At 36.0% G+C, this 23343-nt stretch overlaps 1 protein-coding gene across 6 annotated transcripts; it reads right to left on the bottom strand.

Annotated features, from left to right (window-relative positions):
* Positions 1 to 1858: 1858 nt before the first annotated feature.
* Positions 1859 to 23339, bottom strand: RCHY1 (ring finger and CHY zinc finger domain containing 1). Of its 6 annotated transcripts, XR_001431253.3 has the most exons (10): positions 23200 to 23339; positions 17579 to 17698; positions 17240 to 17355; positions 7583 to 7661; positions 5959 to 6003; positions 5794 to 5852; positions 5678 to 5704; positions 4701 to 4821; positions 4252 to 4349; positions 2396 to 2533 (listed from the first exon to the last, which is right to left on the bottom strand). XR_001431253.3 is itself a non-coding variant. In XM_015079865.3 (9 exons), exons 1-9 carry the CDS (start codon positions 23296 to 23298, stop codon positions 2405 to 2407), a joined length of 795 nt encoding a protein of 264 aa, XP_014935351.1. In that variant the 5' UTR covers positions 23299 to 23339; the 3' UTR covers positions 1859 to 2404. The 6 variants fall into 6 exon arrangements, 5 of the variants coding, with proteins under 5 accessions (XP_014935351.1, XP_026914173.2, XP_053073221.1 ...); XM_015079865.3 differs by lacking the exon at positions 4252 to 4349 and having other exon boundaries at positions 1859 to 2533; XM_027058372.2 differs by lacking the exons at positions 4252 to 4349; positions 23200 to 23339 and adding an exon at positions 22753 to 23191 and having other exon boundaries at positions 1859 to 2533.
* Between the last annotated feature and the right edge of the window lie 4 nt (positions 23340 to 23343).

Below are 23343 nucleotides of genomic sequence, written 5' to 3'. Positions count from 1 at the left end.
CAAATCATGAGCTCCTCCATGATAGAGGACTTAGCTATTATGTAGGTAGTTTAGCAAAATAGAAGTTTGAGTCAAAGGCAGTGTGGTGTGGTGTGTTTGGGGTCATAGACCTAATTGAATTCCCAGCTCCCAACATTTAATAGCTATCATTTACTCAAGCATATCATTTAACCTCTGAACCTCAGCTTTCTCATCTATAAAATGAAGACAACACCTACCCTACAGAATTATCATGCCAATCAATGCTAATGCATAAGCCTGGCATGCAGTAGATGCTCGAAACACAAAGTTTTGTTACTTTTCTATACTCACTCCTACTCAAGATCCAATGATCCTGTGATTAAAAGCAGTATGCTTTTAATTAGCTTAGGGTGACATAACAGAACCAAACAGTATTACTAACAGAGAGGCATCCGACTCTTGATTTCAGCTCAGGTTGTGATCCCAGGGTCATGGGATGGAGCCCCGCATCAGGTTCCACGCTGAGCATGGAGCCTGCTTAAGATTCTCTCTCTCCCCCTCTGTCCCTCTCCTCCACTCCTGCTCTCTGAAACAAATCTGAGGGATGTCTGGGTGATGCAGTTGATTAAGTGTCCAACTCTTGATTTCAGCTCAGATCATGGTATCACAGTTCTTGAGTTTAAGCCCTAGGTCCAGCTCTGCACTGTCAGCTTGGGATTCTGCCTCCGTCTCTCTCTGCCCCTCCCCTACCTGCTCTCTAATTATATAAAAAATAAACTTTAAAAAATAAAAAAAATTTTAATTAAAAACAGAAGTATTACAACTAGAAAATTAGTCTTTCCTTAATCTGTTTATTGATTGGCAACACCTGGGAAGATATCTCATTCCTTCCCCAAATCAAGATCAGCACTACTGCTCTGCCTAAGCCAAGGAAACTAACACAGGAAGGGGAAAAGAGTGGAACACAGAAGACAGGAAGGTGGGAGAGAATAAAGATCTGGGCTCAAAACTAGAAATCAATACTATTGCCTTTATCCAGGTAATGAGATTTCTACAGAATAAATAAATGTACCAGAAATGTTAGGATTTCTAGTTGTAAGCCAACCTTGTTTATTTGCAGGAGATTCAACTAGCTCAAAATTAGAAAAATGGTATTCAATAAATACCCATGAACTAATATGTACACATTTTATTTCCTAACCGAAAGGTTTTTATAAATAGGCTATGTTAGAAACTGGAATACTACTGTATAAGTTGTAGGATCATCAAATAATTTTTTGTGTATTTTGTTCCTGAATTAAGAGGTGTGTTTAATTCCATTACATAAGCCAAAAAGGTACTATAAAATCAGATCCTGCCAGGAATATTCCATGCCCCTTCTATTCATTCATACCTACTTTCAAGCACTTAGAGAAGAAAGAAACAATCCATATACAACAAAGACAACCACCTCATGCATTAAAAACAAAAAAAAACAAAAAAAAAAAAACAAGGGAAAAGCTAGTCATGAGGTACCACCACGAGGGCAGGGACTTTTGTCTTGCTCACTGTTGTCTCCACAACCATCTAGAACCTTACCCAGCGCACAGTAGTTGGACACAAACTACTTGCTGACTGGACTAATCACTCTTTGAAGAAATAATTCCAGGAAACCAAATCAAAATTATTTTCAATGTTAATGGTTTTTCTTAAGGCTTGGAAGAGTTCTACTGTTTTATATTTTTTCCAACTACTCTAATGGAAGAGTACTTCAAAAGAAAGAAAAGAGGTTTTCTACAGAAATATATAATACATATATGTGTATGCATATTTGTATTTATAGACAGAATTATATATAAGACTATATTGCCCAAACTAAGCCAAAAATAGATAAACTTGGAAAAAACTTTCTATAAAACACTGTTTCAATATAATTTTATTAGCAGTTATTACATCAAAATTCACATTTATAGGATCCAAAGGACTGTCTTAGAAAATTCTAAAGTATATGTAATAAGATTTCAACAGTAAGATACAACATATTCTCATTATAACACAGCCCTTAAAAAGTCAAGAATAATACTGAGAAGTAAGTGCAGTTCTATCAAGAACTAGAAATGAATTCTGCGTGCAGAGTGTCACTTAAAGCGAAGTTCCATGAAAGTATAACATACTTCTATGGATGTGAATTTCAGTGGCAAACATCATTGGCTTCCAAACTGACACTAAAGGAATTTCCAATCAAAACACAAGCACAGTGGCTTTCATCCAATATAGAGCTATGACAATTCTACAAAGAGACCCTGAATCCTTAAGTACTTGTAGTATGATTTTTTGCTGTGACACTAGTACAAAACACATCAACTCTAATGCATAGATTCTGACACATTATGACAACAGAATACTAAAGATAGCCTTTTCCTAGATCAGAAAATGCTGAGTTTTCCAGTGTAATAAACGCTGGTCATTGCTGATCTAGTGAAATTCTACATCCTCCAGCTTGAGCAGTATTGTAAGATTCACAAATATTACATTTCATGCCTAATATATGGAACTGGACAGTAGATCTCCCATTGCAATCATTGCAGAGAATCTGAAAAGTGAAGAGAATTCAAATTAAGTATATTAAACCTTATAGATACAAAGTGGCATTGTCTGCCCAAAACAATTCCTCAAAAATCATACTGAAGAACTGAAACACATATAGTTAAGCCTAAACATTTCCCCAAATAGAAATGTCTTTTATTTATTTTCTGAAAATTCTAAGAGGGCTACTAAGGTAGCTTTGAATTTAGAAAATGAAAGTGTAAATTTGAGTCAAGAAGTCTTATTTTAAAACTGTTCCCAAATAGTATATAAATAGTACTGAGCATAAAATTTAACATAGGCATTATCAGATTGACAACTATATTTACAGTTCAAAACAACATACATGATTTCATTATTCTTCCTTGACACTTGCAAAATTATCTTAGTTAATAAAATCTTTACACTTATTTTTTTGCTTATTCTTTAGGTTTAATATACTAAGCTGTCAATCTTCTATGCCTCAAAAATAAAGTCCAAAGAAGCAGTTCTTAAAATTTAGTTAAAAAATAAAAGGTTTTGGCTCATCCCTAAAATGACAGTAAGAGGGGCACCTGGGTGGCTCAGCAGGTTGAGCGGCCGACTTTGGCTCAGGTCAAGATCTCACAGCTCAAAGGCTTGTGAGTTCAAGCCCCACATCAGGCTCTGTGCTGACAGCTCAGCGCTTGGAGCCTGCTTCAGATTCTGTGTCTCCCTCTCACTCTGCCCTCCCCTGATCATGCTCTGTCTCTCTCTCAAAATAAGTAAACAAAATAAACAATAAATAAATAAATAAATAAATAAATAAATAAATAAAATGACAGTAAGATATCACTTGAGAATTAATCTCTTCTAACACAAAGATCCCAAAAAATGAAAAAGGTGTTAACCTGAAAACAGATCAACGCATTAGTATGTAAGAAAAGCATTAGCTTTAGAATACTCATACCTGTTTTCTTAAATTCCACATGAGTGAAACCATACAGTATTTGTCTTTCTCTGACTGACCTATTTCACTTAGCATAATACATTCTAGCTCCACCCACATCTTTGCAAATGGCAAGATTTCATTCTTTTTGATGACTAATATATGTGGAATTTAAGAAACAGAACAGATGAACATATAGGAAGGGGTGGGGGGGATGGGGAAGAAAGGGAAACAAAGCACAAGAGACCCTTAACAACAGAGAACAAACCGAGCGTTGATGGAGGGACATGGGTGGGGGGTGGACTGGATGGGTGATAGGTACTAAAAAGGGCACTTGTGGAGAGCATTGGGTGCTGTATTTAAGTGATAAATCACTGAATTCTACTCTTGAAACCATTGCGTGATATGTTTACTAAAATTTAAAAATAAATAAGATTAAAAAAATAGAATAGTCATACCATAGTAAATAGAAAACTTCCAAGTTTGTTCAAAATTATAATTTGGAATACAATCTGAATGTAGAAGGATTAGTGGTTGCCTAGAGCTAGGGGATTGGGGAATGACTGCTAAAGGGTATGGGATTTCTTTGGGGGGCAATATCCTAAAATTGACGGTGGCTGATGTTTGTACAACTCCAAGAATATACTAAAAAGCACTGAATTGCACACTTTAAATGGATGAGTTACACAGCATATAAATTATATCTCAATAAAGCTGTTATTTGAAAAAATGACCTACATGGAACAAAGCACACTGAAGCCTCTAGTAAAACATCACGTAATTACCAATTAGTATTCCAAAAGCAATCCTTCATTTACCTTACTAACAATTCAATTATCCACATGAATAAAAAGGGTTCTAACGAACATTAAAAAACAAAAAGTAATCTTCTTCAGAAATCAACAAATACGTATGCCTGAAATAAAATTTAAAATAATTAGAAATAAAGCATCATTAAAAACATCACACCAGTAATTCACCTCCACACCATTACATGACTGACTGGCTCTGACAAGTAATACGTAAATAATTCAGAATAAAGTTTCTGCCTGCCATCTAGTGTTGGGAAGAATTGCATAAAGGTATTCTTAGAATTTTTTTGGTCTGGTCCTTTGAATTTAAAATTTATATTTTGTCCTTCCCATTAATCATCACATTGGTGTTTCTGCCAAAGCAGTATTTTTTAGACAGATTTGAGCAAAAAGGCAAAAATAAACAAGAACATCAACTAGGAACCTGAAAAGTTTTAAGCATTGATCGTACTCACATCCACAGTCATGTTCTGATATTCTGATGGCATAGGAGTCTGTGCTACCTCATCATCCAGCTGTCTCCAGTACCTAGTCATATCTAAAGCAGAGTGCATACATAATGGACATCTGTAGCCTCTAGAAGAAACAGAGAGGTTATTTTCCAAACATTTAACAAGGAGTATATCAACTCAGGTATACAAGAGGATGCATGCTAACTGGTACATAAACCATCCAAAACAGAGCATTATTCTGAATTTTAAGATGATCAGTAGATCCATGGTATTTTTTAAACCTACTCTTTTTCCTCAGCTCTCTAAAATTAGAAGGAATCAGCCCGTATTCTTTGTAGAATATATTCAATATATTTTAAAAGCCAATTAAGCTACTTTCTAACTAAATGACCTCAATTCCTTAATATATTCAGGCAACTTAGATCATATTATTTTCTCTCTAAACATTCTGAAAAAGTTCCCTTCTATCTGGCTCTTATATTAAATTAAAATTTCTGCTTATGAAAATATATTCACACAGTCTCTTCTATCCTAACTACTCTCATCTCATTGTAACATCCTTTCCCCATAATAAAGTTTCTGCTTTAGATAATCTTGTTACCAGCTTTCTTTGCAGATGATTATCCTGGGCCAATATACTGACCTAACAGGATTCTGAGTGACAATACCTCAGCAATCTTAAAATGCTATCGATTGCCTCTGGTAGAGCCCATGCCTCCTGTTAAGCAAGGCCAGAAAATAAGAGTCTCTTGAAATGAGGGATGAGATAAGGCATACTGCAGACATGGGGGAAAAGGTGCAGTCCTACATACACAAGACGCTTTGCCCAGTTTACCACTATGCATTTACCCTGCCCATCTCAACATAAATATGTCACGCCGACACAGTGTGAGGAACAGAGCTGGCCCACTTCCACATCCCCGAAAAAATAATAAATCAGCATCTTACAATAATTAATTTTTAAAAATCCCATCACTCACTCTTTCAACATTTCTTCATAACACGTTCTGAAAAAAATATATAACATTGTTTCAGTAAAACAAAAACTATCTCCACTATTTTCAATTTTGAGAGAAAAAACACAAAATTCCTTTACCTATGTAAAAGATGTCCACACGGCAAGACATGAGCAACAACACGGGATGTGTGAATGTCCTGTAAAGGAAATAAATGTTAGTGCCTGCATGAAGACAATATAAACATCCACATATCTTAAATTCAACAGGGAATATTTCCAAAGCAAATGATATTTTAAGCTTACCTCCAAACATATTGGACAATTCTGCCGGGAAACATTTTCAATACACTGTTTAAAAGAAAAACTCAAATTACTAAAAACTTAACTAAATGGAAATGACAAACAGATTTACTAATAAAAACAATAAAGGAAACAACACTACTAACTTACTAAAGATAATAATTAACAATACGTGTTTCTTATATGTCAGATAAGAACTGAACAGCTAACTCACATAACTATTTCAGGCTTTGCACATTACCTGAAACAATGAAATTGCTCAGTATATCTTAATTGTTCAAATTATCTTCATTTTACACATAAGGAAAATCAGTGAATCAAGATTTACCAAAGATGCAGAGACAATAACTTTTGGAATCTATTTTATGTGTGTTTTGCTCCAAAGCAAACTACTTAATAATATCGATAATGGTAAGAGTTCATATTCTTGAAATTTACTACATGTCATATGCTAAGTACATTACCTGCATTAGCTCAGTTAAGTCCCACAACTCTAAATGAAACAGGTACATTACCCCATTTTACAGATGAGGTATTTGAGGCCTAGAGAAGCTAAATAACTTCCAAAGTCATTTGCCAATAAGAAGTGGAACGGTTTTTGAACTCCAACAGGCAGCCTCCAGTGTCAGAGTTCCTAACTTGACAAGACAGTGTATGATTAAATGGGGGAAGGTAAGGGGAAGTGCCACGCCATGGATGATGCCCAGGTTTTTTAAGTAAGCACCTGAGTACATGATAGGACCATTTACTAAAATACAGACAATAAGAAATAACTGAGAAACAAGACAAAGATACCACAAGAGAAAATGTGTATATAGTTTTTGAAAGATAACACGGCTATCACCCCAACTCAAATCTGTAAAACCAAACTCAATCTTTTATCTCCAGCAAATTTACAATCTATTTATCCAGTACCTTAAAAGCAAGGGCTAAAAACCTTGGGAGTCTTTACTCAGCCCCATTCTTCTTCCCTTATTCATTGTCACCATATCCCAAATGTTCATTATTCATCTCAGTTTATCTTAATACTTGACTATTTTAGGCTAGTTATTATCTAGTACCTATTTTTAAAAAACCCTCATTAATGTTAACTGTACTGGAATTAAAATTTTTTAAATTTTAAAAATCATTAGTCTCTCTGTTCTGTGATGTTTATTAGATTTTTTTCTAAATAATGAAAAATAATTTTAAAGGAACTGGTATCATGATATAATTACTATATCCAAATTAAAAATATTTCTAACTATGAAAGAAAACCCAAAAATATTTTCTGAATTTTCTTGGAATGCTGTTACATTGCTATTTCTTCTGTACTGTGAATTTTCACTTATTCTTAAAACCAGTATCAATGAGAAGAATCCATTACTAACTTACTTAGAAGTTGTCAACAGTATGCTAATAACTGATATAAGTATTCTTACACACTATGAAGAAGAAAAAGAACTGTAGATCAGATATTCTGAGGCATAGATCTGAGGACACCTACTTAATACTGCTTAAGAATAAAAAGCAACAGAGTTGTACTTGGTAATATCTGAAATTAGCATGCTTCCAAACATATTAGGATTTAAGCTAGTTTTCAAACACAATACAATATTTTTTAAATTACACAAACTTAGTTATATACCTTGTGCTTTCCTTGGAGATTCATAGCTAGACATAAGTTACATTTCAAACAATGGAAAAAATCTTCCTTTGGACCAATCCTAAAAATACATGTGAAAGTCAAAAGATTAGATTCATTTTTACAGAATGGTATCTATCCAAGTCTTTTTTCCTACAAAAATCTACACACACACACACACACACACACACACCCTTTGGGCTTTATTTTTTACATAAATGGATTCTTTCTCTATATCCTGTTCTTTGACTTTTTCTTCACTTACCAACATATCCTGAAGATTATTCTATGTCTGTCTATATAGAACCACTTCATTCCTCTTCATAATTACATAGTATTACATAGTATGGATAGACCATATTTTTTAAAGTATTCCCTTATATAATTTACTATCTTTAGTTAATACGATGATATAAAATACCTATCTTTATACAAACATCACTTAGTCTATCTGTTGATAATCTTTTATAAGATTTCTAAAAAGTTAAACTATGGGTACTGAGGGTACTGCACCACTGGTTTTGATACTGACAAAACGACTTTCAAAAAGACAATACTAAATTATACCCGCACTAACCATGTATGACAGCACCTGCATTCCCTGCACCCTAGTGAACACTGGTTACCTATATGATAGACAAATACAAGATGTCATTTTAATTTGCGTTTCTCAGATTATGAGACAGGAAATATATTTTAATGTTTATGAACCATGTGGATTTCTACTGTAGATTGCCTGTCCATGTGCTCTTTTCATTCTTCTGCTAGGGTATTTGTCTTTTACCATTTTAAAGCAGCTGTTTATATATCCTGAATATTAACCTTTTTCATTTGTATACTTACAATTTTCTGGTGTGTGACCAAGATTATCTTGATTTACATATTTTGTCATACAGCCATTTTAATTCTATGTATTAAAAAGCCATTGATATTTTCTTTTATGGCTTATGCTTCTATCTCTTATTTAGGAAAGACTTTTGAAACCTCTAGGTCATAAATATATGTATACCTCTAATACTTAATGGCTTTTAATTTTTATATTTTTCTTTTATCCATTTGAAATGTAAAGAGATATGATAAAGAGAAATTGCTAGTTGTCCTCAAATTTTTATTTTCCCCTTCTTACACAACAAAACACTCAGGCACAGGGCTGTCCTGAATAAAGACTACTTGCAACTTCTCCGGAGGTTGTGAACAGAAGAGATGAACGAAAATTCTGTGTTATGTCCTTAAAAGGAAAGCTCAACAAACCCTAAACACAAGCAACATGAAAAAAAACTCTATCATGGATCTTCATAATCAAACTGCTCAAAACCAAAGATAAAATCTTAAAAGCAGCCAGGGGTGGCAGGGAAGACTTGTATAGTGGAACAAAAAGAGGATGACACCAGATCTCTCACTGGGAACAATGCAGAATGTATATCCACAAAATACGGCAGAGCAACATTCGGTCAGCCTAGAATTCTATATCCGACAAAAATATCTTTCAAAAATGAAAGTAAAATGAAGATGTTTCAAACATACAAAAACCAGGAGACTCCGTTTAAACAAAAACAGTCAACTTGGCATCAGTACATAGTCACAGTTAGAGGTGACCTGGCAGACTCTGCAGCAGTGTCTCTCAAACTTCACCTCAACACACAGTAAATATTTTTACATCTTGACCCAGTTCTCCCTTCATTTACACATATACACACACACTCAAAATGCTAATGAAAGTTCCACATAACAGTACTTATCCTTACCATGTATTTATCTCTTTTTTATTCTTTTCTTTAAAACGGTGGCGGGGACTAACTAGATTTGCTTCCATTTAAAATAACTACTCTAAATAATATAACCTCTTCACTTCCATCCTCAACTCCAGTCTCTATCTGTCCCACCCCCTCACTCCATCCTTTCACTGCCTTTTCTTTGCCTTGGCTATTTATTTATTTCTACCCAGACCATTCTGATCTATTCAGCCTCGGCCTATCTCTGTTAAAACTTTACTGAAACATTCCTAAAATTAAGACCACTCCAATCCCTATAATCGGACAAAATCTCTAGCAGTGATTGCTTATTAAGCCCATTCTTCCACAAACAGAATAGAAATTTAAGAACAAGAATCATGCCTTCTATACTCTAGTGCTCTACACATGACAAAGATTTGTCTGATGCTTATTTAATAATTTGCAGAAATGTGAAAACGCACATCCTTCTCTTACAGCATCATCTTATTAGATGTTGTATTTCCCCAAATGTAGTTACAAACTTATATCTTCTTAAACTTTAAAAGTAATCCTCATTATTTAAAACATATAAAACCCAGAAGAACATGAACCAACAAATATACCAACAAATACCTTAAATCACTCATGATCACAGCACTCATGAATAACTATTGCTAATATTTTGGTATGTATAATATCCTGACAGATAATTTTTATGAATCATTTCCCAATCCCTAAATATCATTTAAGAACATTACTTTTGATATGGGCTTGCAAATTAACAATCTCCCAAACATACAGGTTGTTTTTCATTTTTCACTATTATACTTATTGGTACAAGACTTATACTACACAGAAATCTTGGTACATATCTCTATTTCCTTGGGATAATCTCCTAAAAATGGAATTATATAGTCAAAGGGATGAAACATTTTTTTAGATCAGAAATCAGAACACCAAAACCATATCTGTTATATCATACTCTCATGGTAAGTATCATGGTGCTTATCTAATAACACTAAGAAATTTTATTGCCCCATTTATTTAAAAAAAAAAAAAGCTCATTCTAGTACATTTCAGTAAGGATATATGTACCTTCTGCCAAAAAATTCAGTATTGGATGTCTGCCCCTAATTAAAGAAAAACTGAAATCCTATCTTTTAGGGCACGTCACTCTTTAAGAGAATTACTGCCACACTCAAAAGATTACCTAACTATCATGAAGCTATTTTAAAATATAAAATCAGGAATAACATATCACTAACTCTAAGCAGTACTGATTTCCTTACAGTGATTACTGCCTAAAGACAATAATCGTCAAGCTCATACCTCCAGACCAGAGCCAAGCCTAGAGGTGCCTTAAGCGCCAAGCACGAGAAATCAGATCACCCTTGCCTTGCAGCTTTGTTTAATAAACTAAAAGCAATAACTAAATTTCATAATATACTGAAGACAAAAAATACTTGTCTTTAATATCCACAAGAGGACTCACTGTAAAAGATTATCAAAGAAGGTTAGCTACAAAGTGAAAAGATTGATATTTATGCAAATATATAAGAACTCACACATTCAAATGACATGATTTTTTTTAATGTTACCATGAGAGGGTAGAGTTTCCAAAAACACTGCTATTGCAAAAACATTTTTTAGGGGGTATAGCTCAGTGGTAGAGCATTTGACTGCAAAAACATTTTTTAACCTGTCTTTTGATATTTTTGTTGTTTAAAAAAAATAGTCATTATCTGATGGTCATATGTCATTTCTGACTAAACACAGTATATGCCAATCTTATTTAATAGAGTTTGCTCCCAATATCTTTTAACAATCTGAAAAAAAAATGAAGATGAACAGCTCTGAAAATCCCCAAGGGGGGGGTTGAATTTTCAGTGTGCCACTGGCACTCTGAAAGAACTGTACAAAGATGTTTCAAACACGGGTGGGCGCCTGAGTGGCTCATTCAGTTAAGCCTCAGACTTCAGCTCAGGTCATGATATTGCAGTTTACAAAGTTCAAGCCCTATGTCGGACTCTGTGCCGACAGCTCAGAGACTGGAGCCTGCTTCAGACTCTGTGTCTCCCTCTCTCTCTGCCCCTCCCCAACTCACACACTCTGTTTCTCTCAAAAATAAATATTTTTTTAAAAAAAGATGTTTCAAATATTTTTGAGCAATGACAACAGACATAATGCCACCTAAAATACCTACCTGAAGTGATAACAATCCTTTAAAACACATACCATAGATGAATGGCCTCACTCAAAAAAAATGAACAATGTATTTCAAATGAAAAAAACAAACAAACATAGATTCTTCATCTAGTCATTCAATAAGGACTTCAATTCACAGTATTTTGTTACATGAACCTAAACCAACCCATTTTGCTAAAAAGATGTGTGACAGCGTTCTTCCATCTTTTATTATGTTCGTACACCAAAATTTACTCAGTATGGCTGAGTAAAATGGACAAATGTTGAAGTATGTGCCTAAAGTATTTGGAAGAGAATAGATGATGTAAAAATTGAAAAAATTCACAGGACTGACATTCTAGTAGGGATTTATAAATCTAAAAATAAAAAATATTTTGTTATATTGGAACCAAAATGATGGCCACCTATAAATACAAGGTTTCAAAAACACTGAATTTGGCAATGCATAGACACAAGTAAGGATAAGCCAGAATCTTACTAGTGATGTATCTGACATCTGGAATCAATATTACCTTTTGATGGTACAAGTGTAAGAAGAACCAAAAGTAATTACAAGCTAGAACCTATTAGAACTATATCTAAAACCTAGAATCAGTTATTAACAAGATAGACATGTGCCAGATTCATGACAAGTGACCAGTGAATAGTTACAGTCAAGGGATATTGTCAAATTTAGTACATATCTTTTCAAAACTAGAAAAATATGGAATCAAAATTTGGATTTACAATGTTTAAATTCTTATTAAAATTTCCAATGAAGTTGTTTTTCACCGCCTTTATTCTTACTTCTATCATTCATAATAATATATATAACAAAATATTTATTCTGTTATTTTAAAAGGTTTTAAAAACATACTTAGACGGTAAATGTTGAGGACAAACTTTCCTCACATACAGAAAGGAATCATAACACCAAAAACATTCTGCTTAAGATGCACAGCCTACACATTACGAGCACACACTGTGTACATGGTACTCTCAGGTATAAAAATTTAAACTTTTGAAAATACCTTGATCTCATGAAGCTTAATATTACCAGGTATAGGAATTTAAAATTTGAAAATATCTTAACTTCACAAAGCTTAATGTATACAGGGTAGTATGAGATATGTATCCTGCAGTCTCAACAACTTGAGTCAACAAATTAACTATAAAATTTATTGATTCCTTTATTGTAATAGTGGTAATTAAAAGCTGTGTGCAGATCTGGCATACAAAATAACTGTACAACAGTGAAAATCAACTGGAGCTCATGAATCAAATAGGAGAAACCCTAGAAACAAGGCTCTGTTTCAAAAAAAAAAAAAAAAAGCCACAGAAAAATAAACATAGCATGAGTTAAAAAAAATAAGCAAAACTAAACATATATTGTAAACTTCCACTCCACAATGGATAAAATAGCTTGTACAGGACCAAAGCTCCCACTGAGAACTACAAAGTCTGGATTCAAAGAAAACAAGCAATTTAAAAGCAGTAAAAAAAAAAAAAAAATCAACAAAGGGCTTAAAGGGTCAATATTCCAGACAGAAGGGAAATACACTGAGAAAAATCCAACAGTCCCTGCTTCACCCTCCTTGGGGGACTTGCAGATCCTAAACTATACTGTCAGAAGCAAACAAGCTAAGCAGCAAGCAGCAGGTAAGAGGATATGAAACCACGCAAACCTTCTGGCAATTTCTCAGCTAGGGAGGCAAAAAACTGGGAGCCCAGATCCCATTACAAGAGTTGCCCTGATAAACTTTAAATCAAGACCCCTGAGGAAACATGTGCTAGGAGCCTGTGTTAGGGAAAACAAAAAAGAACAGGAATATAAATAAAACTTGGCCTCCAATCATCTCAATCTTTACTTATTTATTTTTTAATGTTTATTTTTGAGAGAGATAGAGTACAAGCAGGGGAGGGGCAGAGAGAGAGGAAGACACAGAATCCAAAGCAGGTTCCAGGCTCTGAGCTGTCAGCACAGGGCCCAATGTGGGGCTCGAATTCACGAACCATGAGATCATGACCTGAGCAAGTCGGGACACTTAACCAACTGAGCCACCCAGGCATCCCATAATCCTCTCAATCTTTAACTGAATTAGTAGGATCTGGCTCTACATGAACTGCTTGCCAAAAGAAAATTCTCTTTGGAGAATAATAGATAGCATTCAATTTTGTCCAACAACCAACTAAAAACAATATCAAGCATGCCAAAAGGCAGAACTAAAGAACCAAACACCAAAGGAGGAAAAACAGAAAACAGAACTGACCCACAAATAATCAACATATTGGAGTTATCAGACCCTGCCTTTAAATGACCAGTGATTAATATGTTGAAAGAAGAAAAAAAATTTTTTTTCACCTGAAAAAATTAAAACTACAAAGGACGGAGGTGGGGGTGGGGCGGGAAATTCAATGTAAATTCTATAATTTTAAGAAAAAAAACCCTAAAATTAAAAACTCAACAGGTTAAATAGCAGATTCAACACAGTATGACAGACATCAGTAGGAACTAGCCAATTTAAGCATGAAGGGACAAGAGATAAATACAGAAAAAAAGAAAAATGTAAGAGACATATGGGACAGTGAAAAGGTCTACACCTAAAGTCCCAGAAGGGGCCAAGAGCAAGAGGCAGAAACATTATCTGAAGAAACACTGGCCAAGAATATTTCAAAACTAACAGAAGACATCAAGCCATAGATTTAAGAAATTCTACAAACTGCCAGCCAGATAAGTATCTCACACACCTGGACACATCATGGAAAAACTAAAAACCAACAACCTGAGGGGGGCACCTGGGTGGCTCAGTCGGTTGAGCGTCCAACTTCGGCTCAGGTCACAATGTCATGGTTCGTGGGTTTGAGCCCCGCATCAGACTCTGTGGTGACAGCTCAGAGCCTGAAGCCTGCTTATGATTCTGTATACCTCTCTCTCTGTCCCTCCCCTGCTCGTTCGCGCAGGCTCTCTCTCAAAAATAAATAAACGTTAATAAAAAAAACCTGAAAACATTAAGAGGGGGATAAAAGATTGCCCTCAAAGAGGCACTAATAATCCTGACAGGCTATTTCTGAAACAGAAACCATGGCACCAGAATATTTTTAAAGTGCAAAAAGAAAGTAATTCTATACTCAGCAAAGACAAAATTTTAAAATGAAAATAAAGACATTTTCAGAGAGACGAAAAACTGACGGAATCTGTCACCAGCAGAGCCTCACTGGAAGTATTAATAAAAAGAATTCCTGAAGCCAAAGGAAAATAATCCTGAAGATGAAAGAAATGCAGAAAGGCAAGAAGAGCAACAGAAATGGTAAATATGTAGGTAAATGTAAGAGGATACTGTTTGAAACAATGTCTTACAGAGTTTAAAATATCGTAGATTAAAAGACATGACAAGTACACGTAAAGCCTCTTAGTTAAGGTTCTTATACTGTCCAGAAATGATAAATGCATTACTCTAGTAAGCCAAGGATGTATAATTTCTAAGATAACTACCAAGAGAATAATGGAAGAATATATCTCTAATAAGTTTATAGAGAATAAAAATGAAACTTAAAACACGGGGCATCTGGGTGGCTCAGTCGGTTAAGTGGCCAACTCTCGATTTCAGCTCAGGACATGATCTCATGGTTTGAGGGTTCAAGCCCACATCATGCTCTGCACTGACAGTGCAGAGCCTGCTTGGGATTCATTCATTCTCTCTCTCTCTCTCTCTCTCTCTCTCTCTCTCTTCCTCCCTCCCTCCCTGCTCCACCCCTGCTTACATTCTCCCTCAAAATAAAAATAAACTTTAAAAAATATTTAAAAAATAAAGTAAAATAGAAAAATTGCCGATTAATCCATAAGAAGGCAAGCGAGGAGACGGAAAAAAAGACAGATAAATACTAAGGGGATAGATAATACTAAACTTGTCAACTAAACTGTAAAATTGTACATTTAAAATTTATATATACAATTATATTAATAAGACTAAATATGCTAATTAAAAGACAGCTTTCCTTAAACTGAATAAAAAATTCAACTACATTCTGCATACAAGCTACATGGCTTAAATGTAAGCATACAAAATGTTTGGGATAAAAAAATAAAAAGGGGGGCACCTGAGTGGCTCAGTCGGTTAAGTGTCCAACTTCAGCTCGAGTCATGATCTCCTGGTTTGTGACTCTGATCCCTGCATCGGGCTCTCTGTTGTCTGCAAGAGCCCACTTTGGATCCTGTCTCCCTCTTTCTGCCCCTCCCCCACTCTCCCTTGGTCTCTCAAGAATGAATGAATGAATGAATGAAAAGAGACATACATGCAAAAACTAATCAAAAGAAAGCTGATATAGATACAGTAGCTCTTAAGGCAGAAAATATAACTAAAGATAAAAAGAGACAATGATAAATCAATCACAAAGGAAAACAGAACAATTCTATATAAATACATAAAATACATTAACACCTTAAAATATATAAAACAAAACACAAAAGAGCATTTACTATAGGATTCCCAAAGCTCAAGAGAGTAGTTACCTTCAGAGGAGTGTATTTATTGACTTGTAGGGGGCATGAGGCTACTACAGTGCTATGAACATTCCATTTTTTGATCTGGGTAGTGATTAAAAAAATGTTTTCATAAATAAATTCATAAGATTGTTTATGACTTCTACATCTTTTGGTATGTTTGTTATCCTTCCTTAAAAACAAACTACATAAAAGCAAGTGATTTAAAATATTCTAGACAGTGGTTATGGAAAAAGACTGATATGGAACACCTGGAGCTTCTACAGTATTGGTAACAGTTCTCTTTTGTTAAGTAGGCTTCTTGCCCAGCACAGAACCCCAACGCAGGGCTTGAACTCACCACGAGATCAAGACCTGAGCTGAGATAAAGAGTCAAGATGCTTAACCAACTGAGCCACCCAGGAGATCAAGACCTGAGCTGAGATAAAGAGTCAAGACGCTTAACCAACTGAGCCACCCAGGTGCCCTGGAAACATTCTATTTCTTAAATTGAGTGGCTGAGTTATTGTATTAGTATAGTTTACAACAGGGGTGCCTGGGAGGCTCAGACGGTTAAGGATCTGACTCTTGAGTTCAGCACAGGTCAAGGTCTTATGGTTTGTGGGACCAAGCCCCACATTGGGCCCTGCACTGACAGTGCTGAGCTTGCTTGGGACTGCATATGCACGCTGTCTCTCAAAATAAACGTTTTTTTAGAAAGTATAGTTTATAATGTACACAACGTTACATATGTTTTTGTATGTAATGCTCAAAAATTTTTGGAAAGAAAAAAATTCTTATATGACAACATGTCTGTAGTAGCTTGTCAGTGGGAGACTGGACTGTAGCTTATTTTTATTCTTTCTACTTTCTCATATTTTCCAATTTTTACAAAATCATCCTATACTTTCTGATAATGTTTTTAAAAACTAATTGTAAAAAAAAAAAGAAAACTCTACCCTAATTTTCTATTTCAGCTGCCCACAAAACACATTATATAAAAGCATATTTTACATCCAAAAGTTACAATTTAAATAGCCACACAATAGTTGATGGGCTAATTAAATGATTACTACAAACGAGGCATGAAAATATTTTTCAGAATAACGGAAATGTTTTTTATCCTGACTGTATTAGTAACACAGCTATATATATTTGTCAAACTTACTAGACATTTAAATCGAAGGCATTTTATTAGATGCAAGTTATATCCCAATAAAGATTTTAAAAACTATTATTGCCCAGGTACATTAGAATAGGAAAAGAACATTTTACATACAGTACCTACAAATGCCACAGTTTTCACAATGATACTGCTTCTTGTCTTTGTCAAAAAGATGGCATATACTGCAATAATATTCTCCAAACAATGTGCTACATTCTTCACAAGTCTGTTGGGCCTAAAACAGATACATGTAATTAAAAATTGGACTAAATTTATCAAAACATTTTGTATTATCATTTAAATATCCAGTTTGTTACAGTATATGCAGATTTTTACAAGGTTTTAAACATTTAAATCAAAGATATTGCTTAGAATTAAAGAAGTCACTTGCAATACCAATTTTTTTAAGCCACCTTAACATTATTTAAAAAGAAAATAGAAATGTGGTAAAATCTTACGTGTTGGATTTTTTCACAGTTTATGCACTGCACTTCCTTTACTTTAAAGCGATCTAGCTGATGATCTTCATTGTTATCATGACACAACCGACAAGTATAAAGTTTGTCACAACAAGGTGCCTAATGCCCAAGGGGGAAAAAAAGTTATAAAAAGAGAAAAACAAGTTTGCAATACAAAAAAAAAAAATTTCTTCCTCCTCCTCCTGGAACAAGGTCAAAGAATACAACCAATGGATTTGTTTGTAAACTAATCCTAAACATAACTTTTCACTGTTTCTTAGCATATTTTAATTATTCCCTTCAACATCTATGTCTGTATTAAGTTGAACATAATCTGGTCCTTAAAGATAAAGGAATCATGAAGAATGGAAATCCCTAGACTGAAGAACTAATCTCACAATACCCTAAACTCATTCTCAGCCTTAAAAGCAGGCAGGCAATTTCTTCTTAGACATTTCCAGATAAATTCACTTACCTACCTACTTAACCCCTTAAACATTAAATATCATAAAGATTATATATATTTTAATTTGCTTGTGTTTATTAATCATCAACTATATGCTTGATATTTTAGAGGATGCAATAAATGTAAGAGATAGTTGTTGTTTTCAAGAGTGGCAGACTAGCAAAATCTATTCTCTCCTTCCCAGACACAATTGCCCAGCTTTATTACAGTTCCCAGCTTTCTTTGATTTCAGCTGTGGCCAAATGACTAAGTTCTTACCAAAAGAATACAAGCAGAAATCAGTGCCACTCTTGGGCCTGAGTATTATGAAACTAGGCATGCCTCCTCCTCCACGCTCCCTTTCTCCTTTCCATCAGATGAAACCTGGACATAGCAGCAATCCACCTGCTGACTGTATGCCCTAAAGCAGGGCAAAATACAGTGGGGAAAACTTGTCCCTGAAGTGATCATGTGGAACAGTCTTATTACCAAACTGGATAATTAACCTTGAAATTGTTAGGTGGGAAGAAATAAATTCTATTCTTTAACCTACATTACTGTTGGGCCTTTTTGTTACCATTAGTAACTTAGCTTTATCCTAAATAGTATAGTACACCAAAAAAAGTTTCCAAGCCAGTAAGCTCACCCCATAGTTTCCAGTATACTGTGACCTTACAGATCCACTCATTTCTGAAGATCTTACACCATAATTTACCACAATACAGTTCATTCCTTAAAGATTTTAACACTTAACTGGTACCCTTTCTCACCCAACACTACTCTTGTCCTACATCTTAAGTGATCTGCACATCCACCACTATAATCCTTCCAATACCATGAACTCTCAATTCCTTGACTTTCTTACTTCCAATGACCTTGTCCTCCAACCCTCCTCAGCCACATATTCTCAAGGTCATACCAAAGAACAGTGGTTCTCAAATGTTTTGGTCTCAGTACCTCTTTACACTCTTAAAAATTATTGAGGATCGGGGTGTCTGGGTGGCTCTGTCTGTTAAGCATCTATCTGACTCTCGGTTTCAGCTCAGGTCACCCTACCTGAGCTGTGAGTTCGAGCACCCTACCACCCCTACTTTGGGTCGCTGATAGTGTGGAGCCTGCTTGGGATTTTCTGTCTCCCTCCCTCTCTGCCACTCCCCCACTCGTGCTGTCTCAGTCTCTCGAAATAAACTTTAAAAAAATTACTGATGATCTCAAAGAGCTTTTGATTATGTGAATTATATCTGACACCATATTATAAAATTGAAAGGTTTTTTAAATGTTACTTCTTTTAAAAATAATAGTAATGAACCCATTACATGTTAACATAAATAACATTATTTTAATGAAATAACTACTTTCTCCCAAAATAAATGAATTCTCATTTCTGCTTCTGTATTCGGTTTAAGTATATGAAGAAACTTTGGCCTTCCACAGATACGTAGTTGGAAACAGGAGTATTTTAACAGCCTTTGCAAGAATACTCATCTCTGATACTACAACAAAACTCAACAATTCATAAATCATTAGTTGTAACACGGACTCTGAAATTGTATGTGAACTTTTCTCCGTTACGTCAAAATCCATTGATCTGTCTTGCACTCTGAATGGATCTTTTACCCACGCATTGGTCATTTGGAAAATATCAGTTCACTGAGTTCTATAGCTCTTTCAAATGTTCACAAATTTTCCATGCAAGATAAAAAAAAAAATCGTGCTTGTTAATATCACTACCGATCTCATCAGAAAAGTCTTTAGGTACTGGGACACTTTCAAGCTTACAGAGAATAATCCAAGTTTTCCAAAATTCTAATTTTGGGGCACCTGGGTGGCTCGGTCTGTTAAGTATCCAACTTAGGCTCAGGTCACGATCTTGCGGTCCATTAGTTTGAGCCCCGCGTCAGTCTATGTGCTGACAGCTCAGATCCGGGAGCCTGCTTTGGATTCTGTGTCTCCCTCTCTCTCGCTCTGTCCCTCCCCCACTCACACTCTGTGTCCCTCTCTCTCAAAAACAAACATTTAAAAAAAGTTTTAGGGGCACCTGGGTGGCTCAGTCGGTTGAGAGTCCAACTTCAGCTCAGGTCATGATCTCGTGGTTTGTGAGTTCAAGCCTCGTGTAAGGCTCTGTGCTAACAGCTCAGAGCCTGGAGCCTGCTTCAGATTGTGTGTGTGTGTGTGTGTGTGTGTCTCTCTCTCTCTGCCCCTCCCCCACTCACACTCTGTCTCTCTCTCCTTCAAAAATAAATAAACATTAAAAAAATTTTTTTAAATTTCAATTCTAATTTTTACATGACAGCTTGAATTTTATTACTGTCAATGATCTTCCTTGCAATGACTCTCCTTTCACTTCTCTCCTTTTCAAAAAATGTCCACCAAATACTCAAATTTGAAAAGCCAGATTTCAAGTAAGAAATGTTTCACAAGAAAGCTACTAGTTCAGTGCACAATCCAATTGCATAAGAACTTTCCTCACAATGACCATCTAATTTGTTTGCAGAAGTTCTTGATGAAAACATCCCATTTCATCAAACATGTAAAAAACATATGTATTCAAGAGCTGAGACTTTATACAATTTTATCAATGACATTCTTAAGTGAAACTGGCTTTTTTTTTTTTTTTTTTTAATTATAGGTGTAGCACAGGTCAGTGCCACTGTCTTCATTTTGCTAGGGTGCCAGCAATTTTAATCACCACTTTTGCATACACTGAGAAAGAATACATCTTAGTATTAGAAAGTAGTTTTGACCTAAAAGGGCCTCAGGAATCACAGGGTGGGGGATCCATTCACCACACTTTGAGAACCACTGCTCTAAGCAACTGAATCTTGTTTCTATCTTAATTTCAAGCATACAATTCTCTAATCACTACTTCCTCTCTTCCCAACTCACTTCAATTCTTCCCTTGCACATACTCTAGTTCCTTCCTTCTCTTTTCCTCTACATACCTAACCAAAACCCCAAATCTGGTTAAATCCAATTCTCTCCTGTATAGGAACAGCTAGATATAGCTGAAGAAAAGGGACCACTGGTCTCACTTCTAAGTCAAAATCACTAATAAAATATGAGTTTTTACTATACTTCCCTAGTTGACTCCCTCATTCTTCTACAATCTAGGACCTAAAATCTGGGTGATTATTTCACATCTCTTTCTTTACAGCTTTTCCTCCACCCTTACACTCTGCTGATACCTTGCTTACTTCACTACGAAAATAGAAATAATCAAAAGAAAACATCCTACCACAAACTCTGTCAACCAACCTACTTGCAAATGTACCTAATACTCTGTCCTCTGTTCCATGTTTTTACGTAAGGCCAACTCCTCCACTTGTGCACTGGATCCCATCTTTTCTTTGATTACTCAAGGGCAGTAAGTGCTCCTACAGTTTTCTCTTTCCCTCCTGCATTAAAAATGTTCTCACTTTACTGAGTCATTTCCAAGAGTACAAAAACATGCTGCAATACCTCCCATTTTAAAGATTAAAAAAACAAACAAACCTCATGATTCTAAATCTCACAGCAACCAGAGTTGTTGTTTTTGGGTTTTTGTTTTTGTTTTTGTTTTTTTGGTGGTTTGTTTTTTTGCGCTCTTTCCCAACAAAACTCCAAGAATTGTCTATAAAGACTATTTCCAGGGGCACCTGGGTGGCTCAGTCAGTTGAGCGACCAACTTCGGCTCAGGTCATGATCTCACGGTTTGTGGGTTTGAGCCCGGCATTGGGCTCTGTGCTGACAGCTCGGAGCCTGGAGCCTGCTTCTGAATTCTGTCTCCCTCTCTCTCTGCTCCTCCCCCACTCATGCTCTGTCTCTGTCTCAGAAATAAATAAACATTAAAAAAAAATTTAAGATTTCCAGTTTAACTACTCTCTCTCTCTCTCTCTCTCTCTCTCTCTCACCCACTCCAATCAGGCTCTGTCCCAATCTCTCCACTGAAACTTCTCTTGTCAAGATCACCAGGGACCTCCTCATCCAATTTAAAGTTCAATTTTCAGTTATCTTACTCAAACAACAGCATTTGATTTAGTTGATTACTTCCTCCTTAAAACTCTTCACTTGGCTTCTAGTATTTAAGGAAGGAGTAAGAGCGGGCAAAAAGTATTTGATACTCAGGGTCAAGTATCTAAACTCTATGAAACTCAGACATATTTATGTAGTTTCTTGGGGGAAAGGGCCAAAATGTTGAATTCAGTTCCAATCATCAAGTTTCAAACAGTAACATCAGTCAGTGGAAATGGAATCATAAGGACAGCCTTCAATTTGCTTACACAACACTTGGTGAATGACTTTGAAAAAGTTTCATCCAGTGCTGTGGAGGAACTTCACCAAGCCTGGCCTAAAAGAAGGCTTTAAGTGGTCTTTACAGGCCTCATACTTTTTTATGAAACAGTAACTCTATCAGCCCTACTGTACAAATGGAGCACCTGCTCAAAAGCACTGAGCTATCAAGGGGCAGCGCTATGACTTGTGGGTAGGGCTGTGGGACTCCAAAGCTCACGCTTTCTTAAAATCTTCAAACTGCTTCTTGCAACAACAACAAAATCAGGAAACTCTGAGCGGGTGCCCATTTAAAAAGTTCTAGAGTGACCAGCAATTTTCCTCAAAGTAAACGGCAAAAACAAGAATATATGTATAGTAGGCACTTTCCTACACATAATCTCCTATTTAGTGGCAATCACACGGCTGGCTTTCCATGTCACAAAAGCATTTTCTCCTCGGCAGCCTGAGGTTCACTCACCGACTCTAAAATGAAGCTGGCGAGCGGTAAAACTGTTACTACAGTAGCTGAAATCGTATTCTGATTCTCCACTCGCTTATCCTCTTTCATTACTTCATCACACACCTGAAAGTCATCCTGGGGAAAAGCCGGCCCAGGCCCGACGCTGCCTCAGTCTACTTCCAGTAGCAAAAGACTAAACCCGTTGATACAGCGACTGATGTGCAAGCCTCGGCTCTTCCCAAGCAAAAAGGACTTTGCTTACAAAGTAATACAAGAGTACGGGTGCGGCCTGTGTGGTCGCCCTGCCAAAACGTTCTCTACAGCGGGAATCCAGTTCGAGGTGGAGGAGGGATCCTGACAAACAGCTTAGCCTCTAACTTCAGCCCAAGCCTAATCGCCTGGCCCACTCCGCCCCCGCCCGACCCGGCGGCAGCCTGTATGGGAAGAGCCCATTGAAGTCATCACCTTCAGGAGACATCCTCTGTCATAGTGCTTGCAGCCCCGCCGCCCTTGCTTTTGGCCGCGGGCGCCATCTTCCCGCGCCGAAGCCGCCATCTCCTCCATCTCCCCTCAAACTCCACGGACCCTTCCCCCAGGATGAAAACCACG

This window comes from Acinonyx jubatus, chromosome B1, assembly GCF_027475565.1.
Source record: "Acinonyx jubatus isolate Ajub_Pintada_27869175 chromosome B1, VMU_Ajub_asm_v1.0, whole genome shotgun sequence".
Lineage (NCBI taxonomy): Eukaryota > Metazoa > Chordata > Mammalia > Carnivora > Felidae > Acinonyx > Acinonyx jubatus.
The sequence above is the reverse complement of the archived record's forward strand: the minus strand, read 5'-3'. Positions and strand labels throughout refer to the sequence as shown.